Source organism: Notolabrus celidotus, chromosome 5 (genome assembly GCF_009762535.1).
Source record: "Notolabrus celidotus isolate fNotCel1 chromosome 5, fNotCel1.pri, whole genome shotgun sequence".
Lineage (NCBI taxonomy): Eukaryota > Metazoa > Chordata > Actinopteri > Labriformes > Labridae > Notolabrus > Notolabrus celidotus.
Window position 1 is genome coordinate 24,556,318 of NC_048276.1, and position 16,543 is coordinate 24,572,860.

Sequence of the window (16,543 nt, forward strand, 5' to 3'; positions counted from 1 at the left end):
TTTTGATGAAGGTTAATGCCCCATTGTTTCTGAGACTTACTGATGAAGAAGGTGCAGATCATGTTTTTGGTCTCCACCAGCCCCTGCAGCAGTGTGTAATAACGTGCATGGCAGAAAGCCCACTGTATCAGCTCATATTATTAGAGCCTGCTTTATTTCTGCTGGGAGCTTGCAGGCTGTAAAACAGCACTCGGTGGAGCTGTATGGTAACTGCAGAGCTGGGCAGTTGTAGTCTGTGGGTTGGCCCCAGAAAACAACATATTTTACGTTCCCTTGTATTGATTTGTCGTCAATATGACAACAGACTGCATGTTTAAGTACAGTGCTGGTCTTACTTCATCATGTGCAGGGTTACTGAGCCTTCCAAAAAATCCAAGCATGTGAACTCTATAGAAAAGAAGAACCCTGTTGCAGCATTTTTCTTTGGCCCTTGAGACATCACCACTCCCCCGAGAGCAGTGTAGGGATTTGTAGTTCATGGTCCTGTTGCCTCCGACTCGTAGCAGTATGATCCTCATGTCTCTTTGCCTGGAGGTGTGGATGCTGTCAAGTAGCTCTGCTGGTTAAGTCATTTATTGACAGAGGGCTGGCAGCCAACACACAGACATCTCTCTCTCTCTCTCTCTCTCTCTCTCTCTCTCTCTCTCTCTCTCTCTCTCTCTCTCTCTCTCTCTCTCTCTCTCTCTCTCTCTGCTTTTCTTATCTGCCTCTCTCCTTCCCATCATCCCTCTCTCTCTTCATCTCTCTCTGTTCTCTCGCTCTCGCTCATTATTCTCCTCATCAAGTATCTCACTCTGTACCTTTCTCTCTCTCTATCTCTCCACTCTGGCTCCCTCCCCTTTCTCTTTTTCTCATTTCTCCCCCTCCAGAAGCTGTTACAGGCACACACACACTCACACACAAGCCTATGTTGCCCGTACAGCTACAGCAGCCAGTTCCTTCATTCATCATTCATTTTGCCCGAGCGAGCGACTCTAACATGGGCAGCACAGCGTCTTGTGTTTGATGACTACAGCAGTGCACCTACAGCAGAGGAACAGAACCAAGCAGAAGGCAAAGTGTTGAGGTGAGCAGGGGTTAGTGTTGTGAAGCAGCAGTATGACTGCCTACCTGAGAAAACAGAACAGTTGCTATGCGGACTTGGATGGAGAGGGGGACTTTGAAGAGGTGCCATATTCCTTCAGCTGGCATCAACAGCAACCAAAGAGTCACCACCAACGTTTTCATGTGGGCCAGCGGTACCATGGATCCGTCCCTGGTGGGGCCACCCTCCCCCGAAGGGGAGGCCGGCAGATGATGGGCTGGCGTACAGACAGCATTTCCTGCAGAAGCCCCAGCCGCTCTGGGCTAGTGAGAGCCAAAGGGGGGAGCTTTGACTTGTGGTCCCCTGAGTGTGGCTGTGTCCAGTCCTGGCAGGACCCCTATCAGGTAAAACTCAGCTTTTATCCAAGCTCATCAGCACGTTAACCATGAGGAGCAGCAAGCTGTCATGCAGTCTGTGACTTTGATAGAATCTTTTAATGCGATAGAGATGTGAAATATACCGATATAGCAAATTGTTGGTTTATTTGTTTTCCCAAAATGATATACTGAATTTCTCACCACTCACATGGACACTTTAAATTGATTAAAAATGACCTTTTTCTGTCCCATACTGTGTATTCCTGTAATTTTGATCACCTCTGCCCCTGCACATGTCACTGTTTGGCTAGTAGGCTGGCATTTTGAGCCTAAAGCTGCTTAGAGGAGAAGTTAAGAGAGCTAGCTAATCAAAACAAAGCAGTGAAACAAATAATGAGATGTTATTTTCTTGATTACGGTTAAGCTGTAAAGCACAATCAGCATATCCACCGGTCTGCACTAGACTTTGTGCAAGACAGAGCTCAGTTCTGTTTGTATGCAACTGCTGTGTGTGTCTGCTCTGCTCTCTATCACACCTAGAGCTCAGATTCATGGGTTGGTAGATACTGATGTTTTGTGTAGTCCGTTTAGCATCTCATTTATTTATTTTTTAAAGTTATATTTTTGGGGCTTTTTGCCTTTATTTGATAGGACAGCTGAAGAGAGACAGGAAATGTTGGAAGTATAGAGTGGGGGAAGACATGCAGGAAATGGTCGACCAGCCAGGAATCAAACCGGCGACCCCTGCAATGAGGACTGTAGCCTCTGTATGTTTGGGGCGCTTAGACCGCTAGGCCAGATCACAATGTTTTCTTTTAGTCCCGTTCTGTGCTGTCTGTGCGCACGAAACCACAGCAGAAAATAGGAAAATGTCTGTGCAAATACAGACACAAACACACATTACTTGATCAAAACAAGGACTGGTGGTATTTGTGCTAGTACTGTGACAACCCTATGTTCTAATAAACTAAGATAGGAATTTGGGTTTGACTCAATTACACTCCAAGTTGTATTCTTAGCTTCACTGAGACTTTTGCATACATTCGTATCATGCTAATCCTTGCTTATACCCAGCCCAAACGTGTGGTGTTGGGATTGTTGGGAAAATTAGCTCTGGACTCCAGAAATTGACATTATTCTTTTCAAGTCTAAAGATTATCCTGGAAAGTCAGAAAAGACTTGCCTTGTTGACAAACTCGTCATCATATCATACAGAAATTTTGGGGATAAATAGTGGTTGATGTTATAAAATGTTTTAATAATTAATTCATTTAATGTTCATTAATCACTCGGTAGTTTTCTTTAGTTTAGGTTTTACTCATTACTCAACTCCTGTTTACCCATTAGGACAAAGGGTGATATTGGGCAGTAGTGCAGTCCAATGCTGTGTACCACTAAAAGATTCAGAGGTGGTAGACAGTACTGGAAAGAGGGGGAAAACACATCTGCTAATGTCATGTCATCTTAATCAATATTTTTACTCCTTGTTGCTAAGTTGCTCCTGAACCACCAATGCAGGACTGAGCCAAGATGCCTCTCATTACTGCTAGCTATCGTGAGTTTCTGCCTCCACACTGCGGCTGACTGATGTCCAGAGCTGTGGGGTTTGGCAGGCAGACGTTGGTTTCAAAATCTCCAAAGTCAAATGTGTTGCAGAATAAATTGTGATGTTGTATGTCTCTGTTTTTACTCCAACAACACAGACAGTAAATCGCACAGGCTGTGTGAGGTAAAGATCAAGGATAACTGTAACTCATTGTATGAACATCTCAAGCAAACAGCTGTATCATGTTCTTATGTTAGCTTTTAAAGAGTTTTACACAGAAACTGTCACAAAACTTGAATTATAAAAGCTTTCAATGTGAGCAGTTTTCCCCACAATGCACCGTGTGCCAAATATGCTAAATTTAATTACGCTGCAAGAAAGAAGAAGCATAAACCCATACAAATAAAGTCACAGAAGATGCACCAACTCCTCTGCAAACAGTGAAAACTTATTTTGTTTTTGTTTTTGTTCTGCACACTCAGAGATTTCCAAATACAGAAAAAATGAGGAAAATCTGATAGCACAGATGCAATTGATTTCACGGGTGACTTGATCTGCCCTGAATTCATCTCAGCAGAAGTCAGAGTAATGAACCAAGCTGTTTATCTGTGTGAATCCAGAACACAGTCTCTTTGAACAGAGCGATGCAGGATTCTTAAGTGGTCAAATTTGTATGAAAAGACTCTGCCCGACAGTCGTTACCGCCGACCTTTGTCTCTGTAGCCTGTGGAACCTGACTGGCCTCAGACTGAAGGTCTTTGTTTTATTCATTGTTATAGCAGCCATGTTGGCACAGTGTTGTTTTTGTGGAGATGTCCATGTCTCGGTATTCTCTCCATAAATCATAGTTCCATTATGATTTATCGAGGATACTGTTGAGCTCTTTATTACCATTCAGGATCCCTGTGTTTATGCTAGTGAAGTGCTGCCAACATACCTTTCTACTAATGGAGTGCGTGTTAACCTTCAGAAATTACACTTATTTTGTATTTGCAGAACTGATGTTGTGCAAAAAGCAAACCATGATTGTGGATTTAATCGCTGGGAAAAGTTGCATTTGTGCAACCATAGCATGCATGGAATTACCTCCAGTGAGGCCAGGAGGAGGTAATGGGAGGCATCCATCATGTAGCAAATGGAAAAGGGAGGCTTAGAGATTACCGGGGGAGCAGGGGTTGAAATAGAGTGGATTTTACTCCCTCTCCTGAAAGGATGAGATAATGTAAATGTAAAATGTTATTTTAATTATTCCAAGATGCAAAGTAGAGGAAGGGTAATTCTGCTTTGGAGCACAGAGCCAAGTAGTGATGAGCAGGTTTGTGGAGGAAGGAGAGGCAGGGAGTCAAATCAATAAATAACAGACATCAAACTGTCAGAGTCACTCTTGGTTAATTTCTGAATAGACTCTACATTCACATGTATACAATAGAATCACAGAGAGTACGTCCTGTTCTTTGTGCAAAGTTAAAACTTGAATTATGCCTTTGTGATTCAGCAATCCATGTGTGGTTATCTCACAACAGTTGATCTTTTATTAAGCTCCATAAAAAAATACCTGCATGCAAGAGCAGATAGCATTTCCCTCTAACGTGATATCTCAACTCAGACTCATTGCTTGCTTCTGAAGAGCCGGACTATAAATGACTATCAGAAGTAGGAGGAAGCTGGATGGATGTCGTTTATAGATACACTTCCTGAGTGGGTGGATGAGAACTGATGAGATCTTAAATAAATGGATCTGTTTTTATCTCATTGGTTATTTTCTGTCACAAAGCCATTGAGTAGGTTGTCCTTTATGACTTCCTCATGCTTCAAGAAATAAATGATAACCTATCATTGATTTTTCATTATCTCCTGAATGGTGATAAATATTATCTCTGCCGGTCAGAAATACAGACTCCCTGATCTAACTGTTTCAGCCATGTTTTTGGATCCACTCACTCCTCCAGCTGAGCTTATCATTGCATTCAGTCACCCTGATCCATTTTTCTTCCCACACCACATTTCACATTCTGTTGTTGACTGCTCTTACATGAGAAGTCAGTGAATTATTGATACACACTCCCTGTTTTCATGAGCAACTATACATAGAGGTGCCATTGAATTATTGAGCAAAACTTGAGTGAAGAAAATATGTCTAACCCATTCTTTAGCATCCTAAGGACCTGGTGCTGCACTGTGGGTCACTACCACATTTTTTACTATAGGATTAAAAAAGGCTTTTATACCTTAATCATCATCCAGTTACAGCTTAATACATTTCATCTGGCTCTTATTAAGCACAATATCAAAGTGGAAATCTACAAGAAAAAGCAACATATACAACTTCCTGTTTGAACTTTCATGACAATTCAGAGTTTTTATTTAAGAGTTTGCTTAGAGGTCGCCTCAAAGACAATCCCTGTAGGTTGGCCACCAGAGAGCTTACTCCATTAAGAGATCACTCTACATTGATCTGACTGTAAATCACTAAGGAGAAGCGTTTGTTTCGTGCTGGGTCTTAATTGATAACTTGGTGTGTTTAACATCACATTATCACCAGAGTAGTTCTTTGAAAGCCTCTGAACTTATCATGCACAGTGTTGACATGCTGCTGGACCACAGCTTAATGTGTTGTTGAAGTCAGATGATCACGTGGCAATGTGAGGAAGCAGAGACAAGAGGAGAAATGAGCCTAAGTGCAGTTAAGCATGCCATTTATGTGCACAGCTGAGTGGTCATTACCTCTCGGGGGGTCTGTGTGTGCATACACGTGGATTCACAGATGCAGTGGTATCCATGTGATGTGCTATTACACACTGCATGGAGTACTACAGCTAAACAAACGTGAAAGCCAATTTTAAACATGTAACCTTTTCATTCTTCAGTAATCTTTTCATTTTTTTACACAATAAGTTACATAAATGTGACTGTCGTTAGATTTCTGACACTCTGCTGTGTGGAATGAAAGGCCAACACTCTGTGGTGTGGGTCACAACGCTGACATCGTTCCACTCTGCTGAACTGCACAGGCAGAGGTTCATCCTTCCATCCATCATTCTATTCATCCTTCCATCCATCTCTCATCCATCTATCATCCATCCTTCCATCCATCCATCCATCCAATCCATCCATCCTTCTATTCATCCTTCCATCCATCTACCATCCATCTATCCATCCTTCCATCATTCAATATTCCAACTCTTCATCCATCTATCCATTCATCCATCATCCCTCATTCCATTCATCCATCCATCCATCTATTCATCCTTCATCGATCTATCTATCCATCCATCCATCCATCCATCCATCCATTCATCCATCCATCCATTGACCAAGAATTCATTCATCCATCCTCCATCCCTCTGTACATACATCTTTCCATCCATCGTGTCAGGACTTTAATTCGTATAATCACCTGCTCACCATACAGACTCTCATCAGCCTACTAGTGGGACAGACAAACGTCAAACTGAACATTTCAATACATGGTCAAATCATGGTCAAACATCAGCCTGCTTATTTATTATAAACCACTCAAATTTATAAAAACGAGTACATAACTAGTTTGTCTGTTCTGTGCTACTGTAGAAATGTGGCGATGCAAGACAGCTAGCAACCTTCTCACTATGTAGACATATCCATCCATCCATCCATCCATAAGCAGGGAAGCCCACACTCCTCTCCCCGGCCACTTCCACCAGCTCTTCTGGGAGGATACCGAGGCACTCCCAGGCCAGCTGAGAGACATAGTCTCGCCAGCGTGTCCTGGGCCTTCCCCGTGGCCTCCTCCCAGTCGGACATACCCGAAACACCTCCCCAGGGAGACGTCCGGGAGGCATCCTGACCAGATGCCCGAACCACCTCATCTGGCTCCTGTCAATCCGGAGGAGCAGCGGCTCTACTTTGAGCCTCTCCCGGATTTCTGAGCTCCTGACCCTATCTCTAAGGCTGAGCCCAGACACCCTGCGGAGAGAAAGCTCATTTCGGCCGCTTGTTTTCGCGATCTTGTTCTTTCGGTCACTACCCACAGCTCGTGACCATAGGTGAGGGTGGGAACGTAGATTGAACGGTAAATTGAGAGCTTTGCCTTCTGGCTCAGCTCTCCCTTCACTACGACAGACCGGTACAGCACCTGCATCACTGCAGACGCCGCCCCGATCCGTCTGTCAATCTCCCGCTCCCTTATCCCCTCACTTGTGAACAAGACCGCAAGATACTTAAACTCCTCCGCCTGGGGGAAAGACTCACCTTCGACCCGGAGAGGGCAAGCCACCCTTTTCCGACTGAGCACCATGGCCTCAGACTTGGAGGTGCTGATCCCCATCCCCGCTGCTTCACACTCAGCTGCAAACCGTCCCAGTGCGAGCTGGAGGTTACCGTTCGATGAAGCCAATAGGACCACATCATCTGCAAAGAGCAGAGACGGAATCCCAAGGCCAACGAACCGGAAACCCTCTGCCACTTGGCTGCACCTAGAAATTCTGTCCATAAAAGTTATGAACAGAACCGGTGACAAAGGGCAGCCCTGGCGGAGTCCAACCCCCACCGGGAACAAATTCAACTTACTGCCGGCAATGCGAACCAGACTCTGGCTCCGACAATACAGAGACTGAATGACCCGTAGCAACAGGCCATCCACCCCATACTCCCGGAGCACCCCCCAAAGGATACCTCGGGGGACACAGTCGTAAGCCTTCTCCAGGTCCACAAAGCACATGTGGACTGGTTGGGCAAACTCCCATGCCCCCTCCAGCACCCTCCCGAGGGTGTGGAGCTGGTCCAGTGTTCCACGGCCTGGACGAAAACCGCATTGTTCCTCCTGTATCCGAGGTTCAACCAACAGCCGGACTCTCCTCTCCAGTACCCTAGAGTAGACTTTCCCAGGGAGGCTGAGGAGTGTCATCCCCCTATAGCTGGAACACACCCTCTGGTCCCCCTTCTTGAAAAGGGGGACCACCACACCCGTCTGCCACTCCAGAGGCACAGTCCCCGATGTCCATGCAACGTTGCAGAGGCGTGTCAACCAGGACAGCCCTACAACATCCAGAGCCTTGAGGAACTCGGGGCGGATCTCATCCACCCCCGGGACCCTGCCGCTTTGGAGCTGTTTGACTGCCTTCGTGACCTCGGCCCCAGTGATGAGCGAGCCCACCACCAAATCCCCCGGCTCCAGTTCCTCCTCGGAATGCATGTTGGTGGAATTGAGGAGATCCTCGAAGTATTCCTTCCACCGCCCGACTATACTCTCAGTCGAGGTCAGCAGCTCCCCATCCACACTGTAAACATAATTCTTCTTTTAAGTTCACAAAACAAAATGATTTTTATTTTCAGATTCCGACTGTCACATTAACCGGTACAATGATAACTGTCTAACAGGCGAAGAAGAAACAGCACGAGCAAAAGAAGAAGACTTGGTTGTCAGCTAGCTAGATAACCTTTACCACATTTTGAGAGGGAGTCGGAAGTCTGAAAACGGACAGCGAAAAAGCTAAAGACATGATTAATGGACATGAAGTCAGAAATATCAGAGTGGTTAGTTGTCTGTGGTCTCACACACAAGCTCCCCGTCCCTGCACCAGCTAGTGTTTTTTTAATTGGTGGGCATGTTGTTGTCAGATGTTGGGCCTTGAGGATGTTTTGTTACCAGTTTATCTAGAATAACAAAGCTACCTTAATGTCCTGAACACATGATTTGAGGAACATTAATACGGTGAATCTGAAGGTCCAAAAACATTTCAGAGCATAACAATTTACACAACAATATTTTGTAAACATTTTTTATGTTTCTGAATGGTGGCTGCTTCCTTACCTACCAGATAATCCATGTAACAAGCACAGAGGGCTTTTTGAATCTGGTTTATTTATATTCTACAATGTGCAACAATACTTGGAAGATGATTTGAGCTCACAAGGTTTAAAGAATTGTACCAATGTACCAAAACAGGTTGATGTGACATTTTAAGCACACTGCATTTTTAATGGCAATCAACCTTGGCAGCCCTTGGACCATCGATGCTGACAGAAATGTGACATTTTTTGCTTCCTTAGTTTGGCTTTGCTAAATGAACTCTCAGTCACTTTAATATAGAATACCAGCATTGGACTTTGTATACATCAAATATATCTACACTGTCTAACTTATTTAGTTTGACCAGTGTTGCTGATGGGGGAAGCTTGTTTTCACTTGGTTGCAGGGAGCAGTAGAGTGGCATTGTAGTGGAGTGAATGCATAATGATGTCTGTTCTTGTTATGAAGGCCCACAGGCGGATGGAGACATCAACTACATGCTTTTCAAAGTGGTCACACTCACTGAACCGAATATGCAGAGTGCTTAAACTTGGGTAACATTTCAAACACAAATATTTAGCTTCGTGAGGAGGAGTATTTGTGTACACTACTGTGTTTTGGTGCCATTTACAGAGGTGTAAGTAAACTGTGCTGAAAAGATTACAATGCATGTCTTTTGCTAATGTTGATTGTGTAGTGATCACTAGAGTCTGAAAAGTAACATTGAAAACACAAAGTCTTGAGAGAGAATCAAAGGAAAACAGTCTGTGCTCCTCCCTTTACAATCCATAACCGCCCATAACAAAAATACTCCTCTCAGCCATCCACTGCCGGGTGGTGGATGTTGCATATATTTTGTTCCAGGGTTGTCTCTTTGACACTCAGGTCTTAATATCTGAGAATAAAAAAAGTGCTGTAGGCTTTCAGTGGCCCTTTTCAAGTGGTTCATAAGCTCAGGCGTCAGTGCATGAACCCATTTGGCTCTCCAGCCTTTTTTTCAACTGGAATTCTTTGAGATTTTAATTTTAAAATTAATTTAAATGAATGTTAACATTTTTACCAGTAGTTTATTATGAATGTAACTTTATGAAAACGTAGTCTCTCGTCTTTAACACATCCTCAAAAATGGAACCATTTCTCCTCAGGCTTTAATAGCAGCATGCAATATTTAAACAGTAAATGCGCATCAATAGTAAACAGCTGCAGACAGTCCAATAGAGTGTAACTGGGTCATGTAAGCAGAAATGTGTATAATAGTTGTGATGGAAACACGAGTGGACAGGCTGAGACTCCAGCTGATGACATGTGCTGTCTTTGGACTGATGAGCAAGCAATGCGTCTCGTCTGTCACAGCATCGTGTCAGTCAGAAGCAGAGCGGCTCACAGTCTGTAAGGTACTCTCAAACTGCACAGTGGTAGCAGTGTCAGAGATCGGCATGTACGTAGAGACCGCTCACACTGTGAGAATCCCTCTGGCTGCTTCATTGTTATAGTTCAAGGGTGTTCAGTTACACTGTTGATCTCATCTCCTGCACACAACATGCTGTTGTACCTGATATGCATCAGATCTTTCTTTGTTTTATGATCACATGAAGACAGTTTTCATTAAAATCTTCTTCTTTGAGCCTCACTTTTATGTGAGTGTCTCATACACAAGGCTTGTTTGTATGCTGTGAGCTGCACTGTTTGGACACAGGGAGTAAAGACAGTGTTCTTGTGGGAGCTCTGTTTAACCATCTGCTCATATTCTACACACCGTCAGGAGAGATGACTCTCCATGCACTGAGAGACTTTGGATTTATTCAACTGAAATGTTACCACCTGGCTGGAGGTCACATGTCCGATAGAGGGGCGTGTCGCTGAAGTGTCAACATGCATATTTTTAAAGCTTTATTTAGAGATCTTTCACAATTGTGAGGAATTGAACAAAAACCTAACATGGCCTGTCATGTGAGTCTGTATGAAAAAGCATGAAATTAATAGTCTGCACAGAAATCAACAAAATCCAAGTCATGCTAAATGATGTAATCAGAAGTGAGTGGTTGTAACAGCTGATGTCTTTCCATGTCTAAATGTCCATAGATTATATCAGAATAGTTGTTGAATATGATGGGAATATTTTGTTAAAACCATAGACTGTATAAATAATGGATGTAGTATCTGTGATGTCACCCATCTGTTCCTGAGCACTGTTTTGAAGCCAAACGTCGGCGGGAGCCATATTGGGAATGCTGAACTCAACCTAACATAGTGTGACGTAAAGAGGCGGGCTTTGAGCCTCCTAGCCAACAGCCATGTGTTCCTGGCTGTCAGTTAAGATAGTCATGTCCTCAAATGGGCAAAGCTCGTAATCTTAATATCTTCTGAACCATCGCGTTAGAAAAAGATTCACCCCCCGTACAGTGTGTGCCGACAGAGAAATTAGCTACGTAGACCCAGGCTGTTTTTTGAACTAGGCTGTAAACATGTTTTATTAATGCTGCAAAGATCGTCTTTTTTGAATGGGTGTGTATGTGGTTTCTGGTGTGTCTGCAGCCCGATCCAAGTGGACACTCGTTGAATTGCAGTTTATAACACTTCCGCATGGGCTTCATCTTTTGAGACCGGAGGCTGCCGCTTGGTTAAAGCACTCTTATATAGAATATGCTCACCACATACTCAGTAATGCACACATACATATATTGTATATACATTGATGTAGAGTATTGCAAGAATGGCCTGGAAACAAAGAGGGACACTCATCAAAAAGAATGTATAAAAGTTACAGTGTGGAGCTGTTGGTTTGCACGCCCAGGCTTTGGTTTGTTTATTTATAGGATCCCCATCCGTTAATACTGCAGCAACAACTGTTCTCCCTGGACTCCAAACAAAACAAGACAAAACACTCAAGATCTAACAAAAGATAAGACAATAGACATCTTCAGAAAAGAGAACATGTTCCTGATGCACCAGAGCGGGCATGCACGTTGTAAATTTGAACACGAGGCATCTCTTCTTTACTGCTCTGACAGGAGAGCTGTGCAGCAGCAGCGCCTCAAGAAAAGTGTTAGACAGGAAAGTTTGGACATATATTTGTAACTCGTGTTGTTGCACTCGAACATTTACATTCAGCAGGGTTATTCCGACACAAGCTGCTGTCTTGTGAGAACCATACATCCTTTATTCACAATGCCTGGATGTCTTTGCTCTCAGTAAAGTGTCCTTGCATGTTAAACTTCTCACATCCACAGTTGACCGTCCTATGTTCAGCCCATTCAGCGATAACTGCAGCAGGATGCTGTGTGTGCAAGGGGAGTGTTTCTGTCCAGCAAATGGAAGTCTGTTAAATTGTTGATGATACATAGAGCTACGCACTGTGGATGCATTTATGGAAAGTAAGGCAGTGGTCGTCCCAAGCATCCCCCATCACTTGAACCAAAGTCTAACCCTTTTCTGCCTCTTCTCTCTCTCTTTCTCCTTCTCTCTCTCTCACAGGCCAGCCCAGCCCCCATCATCGTCAACACAGACACTTTGGACTCAGTTCCTTATGTGAGTTTGAATTCCTTGTCTTTTGTTATTGCACCTGATGATCAATACCTCTTGCAGATGATTCACACTTGAATTGGAGCGGTGTTTCTCTTCTGCTCTGCGTCTCAGTTTTGAACGGATTGTATTTTGATTTGATTTTGTTTCTCATCTGGAAATCAAATGTGGTGACAGGTTGGTCCAGCAGATCAGAAACACTTCTATCAAAATTCACCCCTGGCATATGCACAGTATTATACATCAATGGAAATAAACAAAGTGCTGAAGCAGGGGGAGAAAAAAAGTAATAGTAGTCATAATAGTAGTAATATTATACAGCTTCTAAAAACAAGGGGTAAAAGCTTAAAATAATAACTTAACATTTTGAGGTGCTGCAACTAGAAATGTCTCCTGGTTTTCTTGCCATTTCAGTCCTCTTAAGATAAAGCTTTCATGACTGAAATACAAAGAATAATATGACATTTGTATTGAGATTAACTAATCCTGGACAGGCATGTAAATAAGAAAGAAATCTTTCACACTTCTTTCCAAACTTTTAACCAAGTGTATGTATTTCACAGTTGTTAAAAGAAACACAAGCGTATGCTGCCTTAATTTAAGATGTTTCATTCAGCTTTGATTTCATATTCTGATTATACACACATGAGATTTGTCTTCAGAGACGGTGTACGTTCATAATCAAATCGTTTTGGTCACTGGATTTCTAAACAGCTGGAGATGTTTCTCTGGAGATGATCTGCCTCAGCCACTGAGCTTATTTTTCTCTAAGCTCGACAACATTACTCACTTTATGGATCAGAGCGTTGACCCTTTGGTACCACACATTAGCATCAGATAAACTCACTGCTAAGGCTTATTTAGTTTTCTGCTCTTGCTTGTACAATCATTTAAAATTCTTATATCTGATGCTTCTTAAAAGTGATGCCCAACAGGGGATATGATACGCAGCATTTCATATCCTCTTGTGCTATTCCTGTATGAATGCATAATGATGGAGTGCTTGCTGCTAATTAATCATTGCAGTGAGACAGGATGAGACTGACTCCTCTGTTGCTAACCTCCATGTTTCAGAAATAGCAAATGTTGATAATTCATCACCTTAGATTGTTTCCCTTGAGATGAGGCCTATTTAGCACAAATGTGAGGAAAACACCTGTCACCTTCATAGTTAGTGCATAGAGCCGGCCTCATTGTAGAGCCAAAGCACAACATCATATGTAAGTATATTATTTAGTCAAAGTATCCAACAGCAGGACGTATGAAGACGTATCTGAAGCTTTGTCTGAGCAGAAGAATGACTGATCTTTTCTTTTTCGTCAGGTCAACGGCACCGAAATCGAATATGAGTTTGAGGAAATCACTTTAGAACGGGTGAGTATCTCATCATGTACTAGCAACTTTGTGTAACCTCAGAAAAGTTATTATGGGAGCATGCCTTAGTGCTGCGTTTGTAACATCAAGATTGGACTGAGGCATCTCTCTGCTAACATTATGTGAAGTTGATAGGAGAGCATTTAGTCACTGATCACTCATTGATCAAGGTAAGTAACAAAGGGCCTCTGTCAGGTCTGAGAAAGAGGAGGTGCATCATAGGAAATACCAGAGTGTTCAGAGCAAGCTACAGATTCTGGTGTTGCACTTTTATGTCTGTAAAAACTGTAAGAGGAGTTCTTTCTTAGACAACAATCACTTGTTTTCAAGATATGAAGCCTTAACTTTTGCAGAATGTAGGATGTGTTCACTTTGAGTTACATGTGCATACTATAATTTATCAGTCAGTAACACCACGCAGGCTGCACAGTGGTGCTGTGGTTATCATGGTCACCCTACAGCGAGTAGGTTCCAGCATTGAATCAGCCGGGGCCTTTCTCCATGCATGTGTTTGTCGCCCACAGGGAGTGTGTGTATGTGAGTTTAAATTTTAAGTCTGATATAGGGCTGCCACGAAAGATTATTTTAATAATCGACTATTCATCGATTATTTTTGTGATTAGTCAACTAATCGGATCAAACGTAAATTACAGCTTATCGCACCAGCATGCAGCTGCTCTTATATAACCATCATTCGTTTCCAGCTTGAAGTGTTTAAGGTATGTGCTAACTAAAAATAAAGACAATTAAGATGATAGTTCATTTGACTTTTAATGAACTTTGCAGCTTGTAGCAGCATTTCTGACATTTTTTAATGTGATAGTGCAAAATAAAATGAAGGCACAACTCTGGCCTTAAACATTTTTAGCTGTAAATGTTTAGTGCATTGTAAATGGAACTGTTTGGGCATAACTTTTCCGGTGACATCACGGCTGACCCCGATTACCACTACTGCGCATGTGCGTCAAGGACAGAAAGGCAGCGGAAGGTACAGCGGCAGTTTTGAGAGAAAAACAAAAGCTTCAAAAAATAAACAATGACGTTGATTATTAAATAAGTCGTCAACGATTTTGATCGTCGACGACTTATTTAATAATCGACTGAAGTCATCATATTCATGTAGTAGGGGTAGTAGTAGTAGTAATAATACCAATAGGAATAATATGGACTTCTTGGGTCATTCACTAGTCGACTAGTCGACTAATCTTGGCAGCCCTGGTCTGATTCATAAAAAACAACTCAGTCAGCTACCTCCTCAAACACAGCAACACTCCGTGGGTAATATCACCTCATTCAACCAACTTTGTGGCAGCTGATATATATTTGAGACTTCATGCACAAAGTGGAACCACTGAGGTGACATGAAGGTGACTTTTTCCATAGTTTATGCAGTCCATGCTTTGGGGCTCACCATTTCTCATTTTCACATATGCAACTACCAGCTATCACACTCATCAACTCTCTGAGCTAGTGACAGGCCTGTGTGAGATATGAATTGTGTTTCTCTAATTTCAGCTTTAGAGGCAGTGAGGCCCTGCAGGCATGCTCAGCAGGTCATTGTAATCAAGAGAAGCTGCTCCCCTCATCAACTCAAATGTAATCAAAACTTGGCTCTCAGTTTGTGAGTGAGCATCGGGGGATTGTATTTGCAGTGCAGACACAGTGTACCTGCTGCCTCCACGAGACACTGCTGTAATATTGAGGAGAGTTACTGTGACCTGGATGTACTGCAGAATGACCATTGCATTGTGTAACAGCAAACAGGAGAAACCTCTGAGCACTCGTGTAAAAATGAGAGCAGGGACTGTAAAAGCACACTGATAAAACTTTGATTACAGTGTCACTGGCATTAAAGATATGATGTAGTCTGTACTTCTCTACAGTAAAAAGAGCCCACACTGCTGCCATTCAGAGTCTCTGAAAGTATGGAGCAAGGGAGACAAATATATTGCTAAACAGATTAAACATCCAGCATCTAGCACTCCATGTGGGAGTAGTGTGAACTTAAATTTCACAAACGTACTGAAAATGACTCCAAGTCTAAATATTGACACTTCAGGGATGGTGTCACACAAGACTGATCCCGACACAATATTTGCAGTCAAATCTGGTTTATCCATCCAATTTAACACCACAGGAGTCTCCTATAACGAGCCTCATGGTGTGATGTTCTGCCTGTATGATGACTCACCCTGTCACATTGTGTTAAAAAATGTAACTATTTTAGAGAACCAAAAATGAAGACTTGAATAAACAAAAAACAAAAACTTTCTTTGAGCAAAGTCCAAGGCCCAACAGAAAGTCTGATAAAGTCCACAAGGAAAAACCTACTTACAACACAGGAGTAAACACTAGAAACACTCAATGAACTGACACAGGAGGGAGGAAACACAGAGACTAAATAGACACAAAGTAATCAGACACAGGTGTGACACAAAACACAGTGAAACTTATGAGGTGCAATCAAAGTGGAAGGAAACATACAAGGGCATGAGGTAAAACTGAACCAGACACACAAAGCAAGAACTACAAAAAATATAGGGAACTCCAAAGACACAGATGAATATACCCAGACAAGGACTACACAAACACAAAACATGGCACAAGAGGCGAAAGACTACAAATAACACAGGAAGAGCAATAAAGATAAAGAATAGACAAGGAATAACACTCAGGTTAACTGTGGGCACCATCCTGACACTAAAATACTTCAAGACTTCACAGGTAATATTTAAGTCGTGTCACCATAACTATTGTTATTAACGAGCATTTTTAAGCATCATTGGCATCTAGACTAGCATTATTAAAAAGGAGGAAGTTTCTATCGAAACAATAGTGAATAGCAACTTCAGCGTCTAACCAGCCAAAATAATCATAGCAAAGTTTATTTATAGATCACATTTTAAAATGTGGAAGTTTTAAAAAGATAA

At 42.6% G+C, this 16,543-nt stretch overlaps 1 protein-coding gene across 1 annotated transcript in view; it reads left to right on the plus strand.

Moving 5' to 3' along the window:
- Positions 1–16,543, plus strand: part of dlg2 (discs, large homolog 2 (Drosophila)) — a 198,269-nt gene that overhangs the window by 138,651 nt on the left and 43,075 nt on the right. The window contains exons 7-8 of the mRNA XM_034683719.1: positions 12,192–12,245; positions 13,563–13,613. Of these exons, the coding sequence (XP_034539610.1) occupies positions 12,192–12,245; positions 13,563–13,613 (105 nt within the window). The remainder of the gene's footprint in view (positions 1–12,191; positions 12,246–13,562; positions 13,614–16,543) is intronic.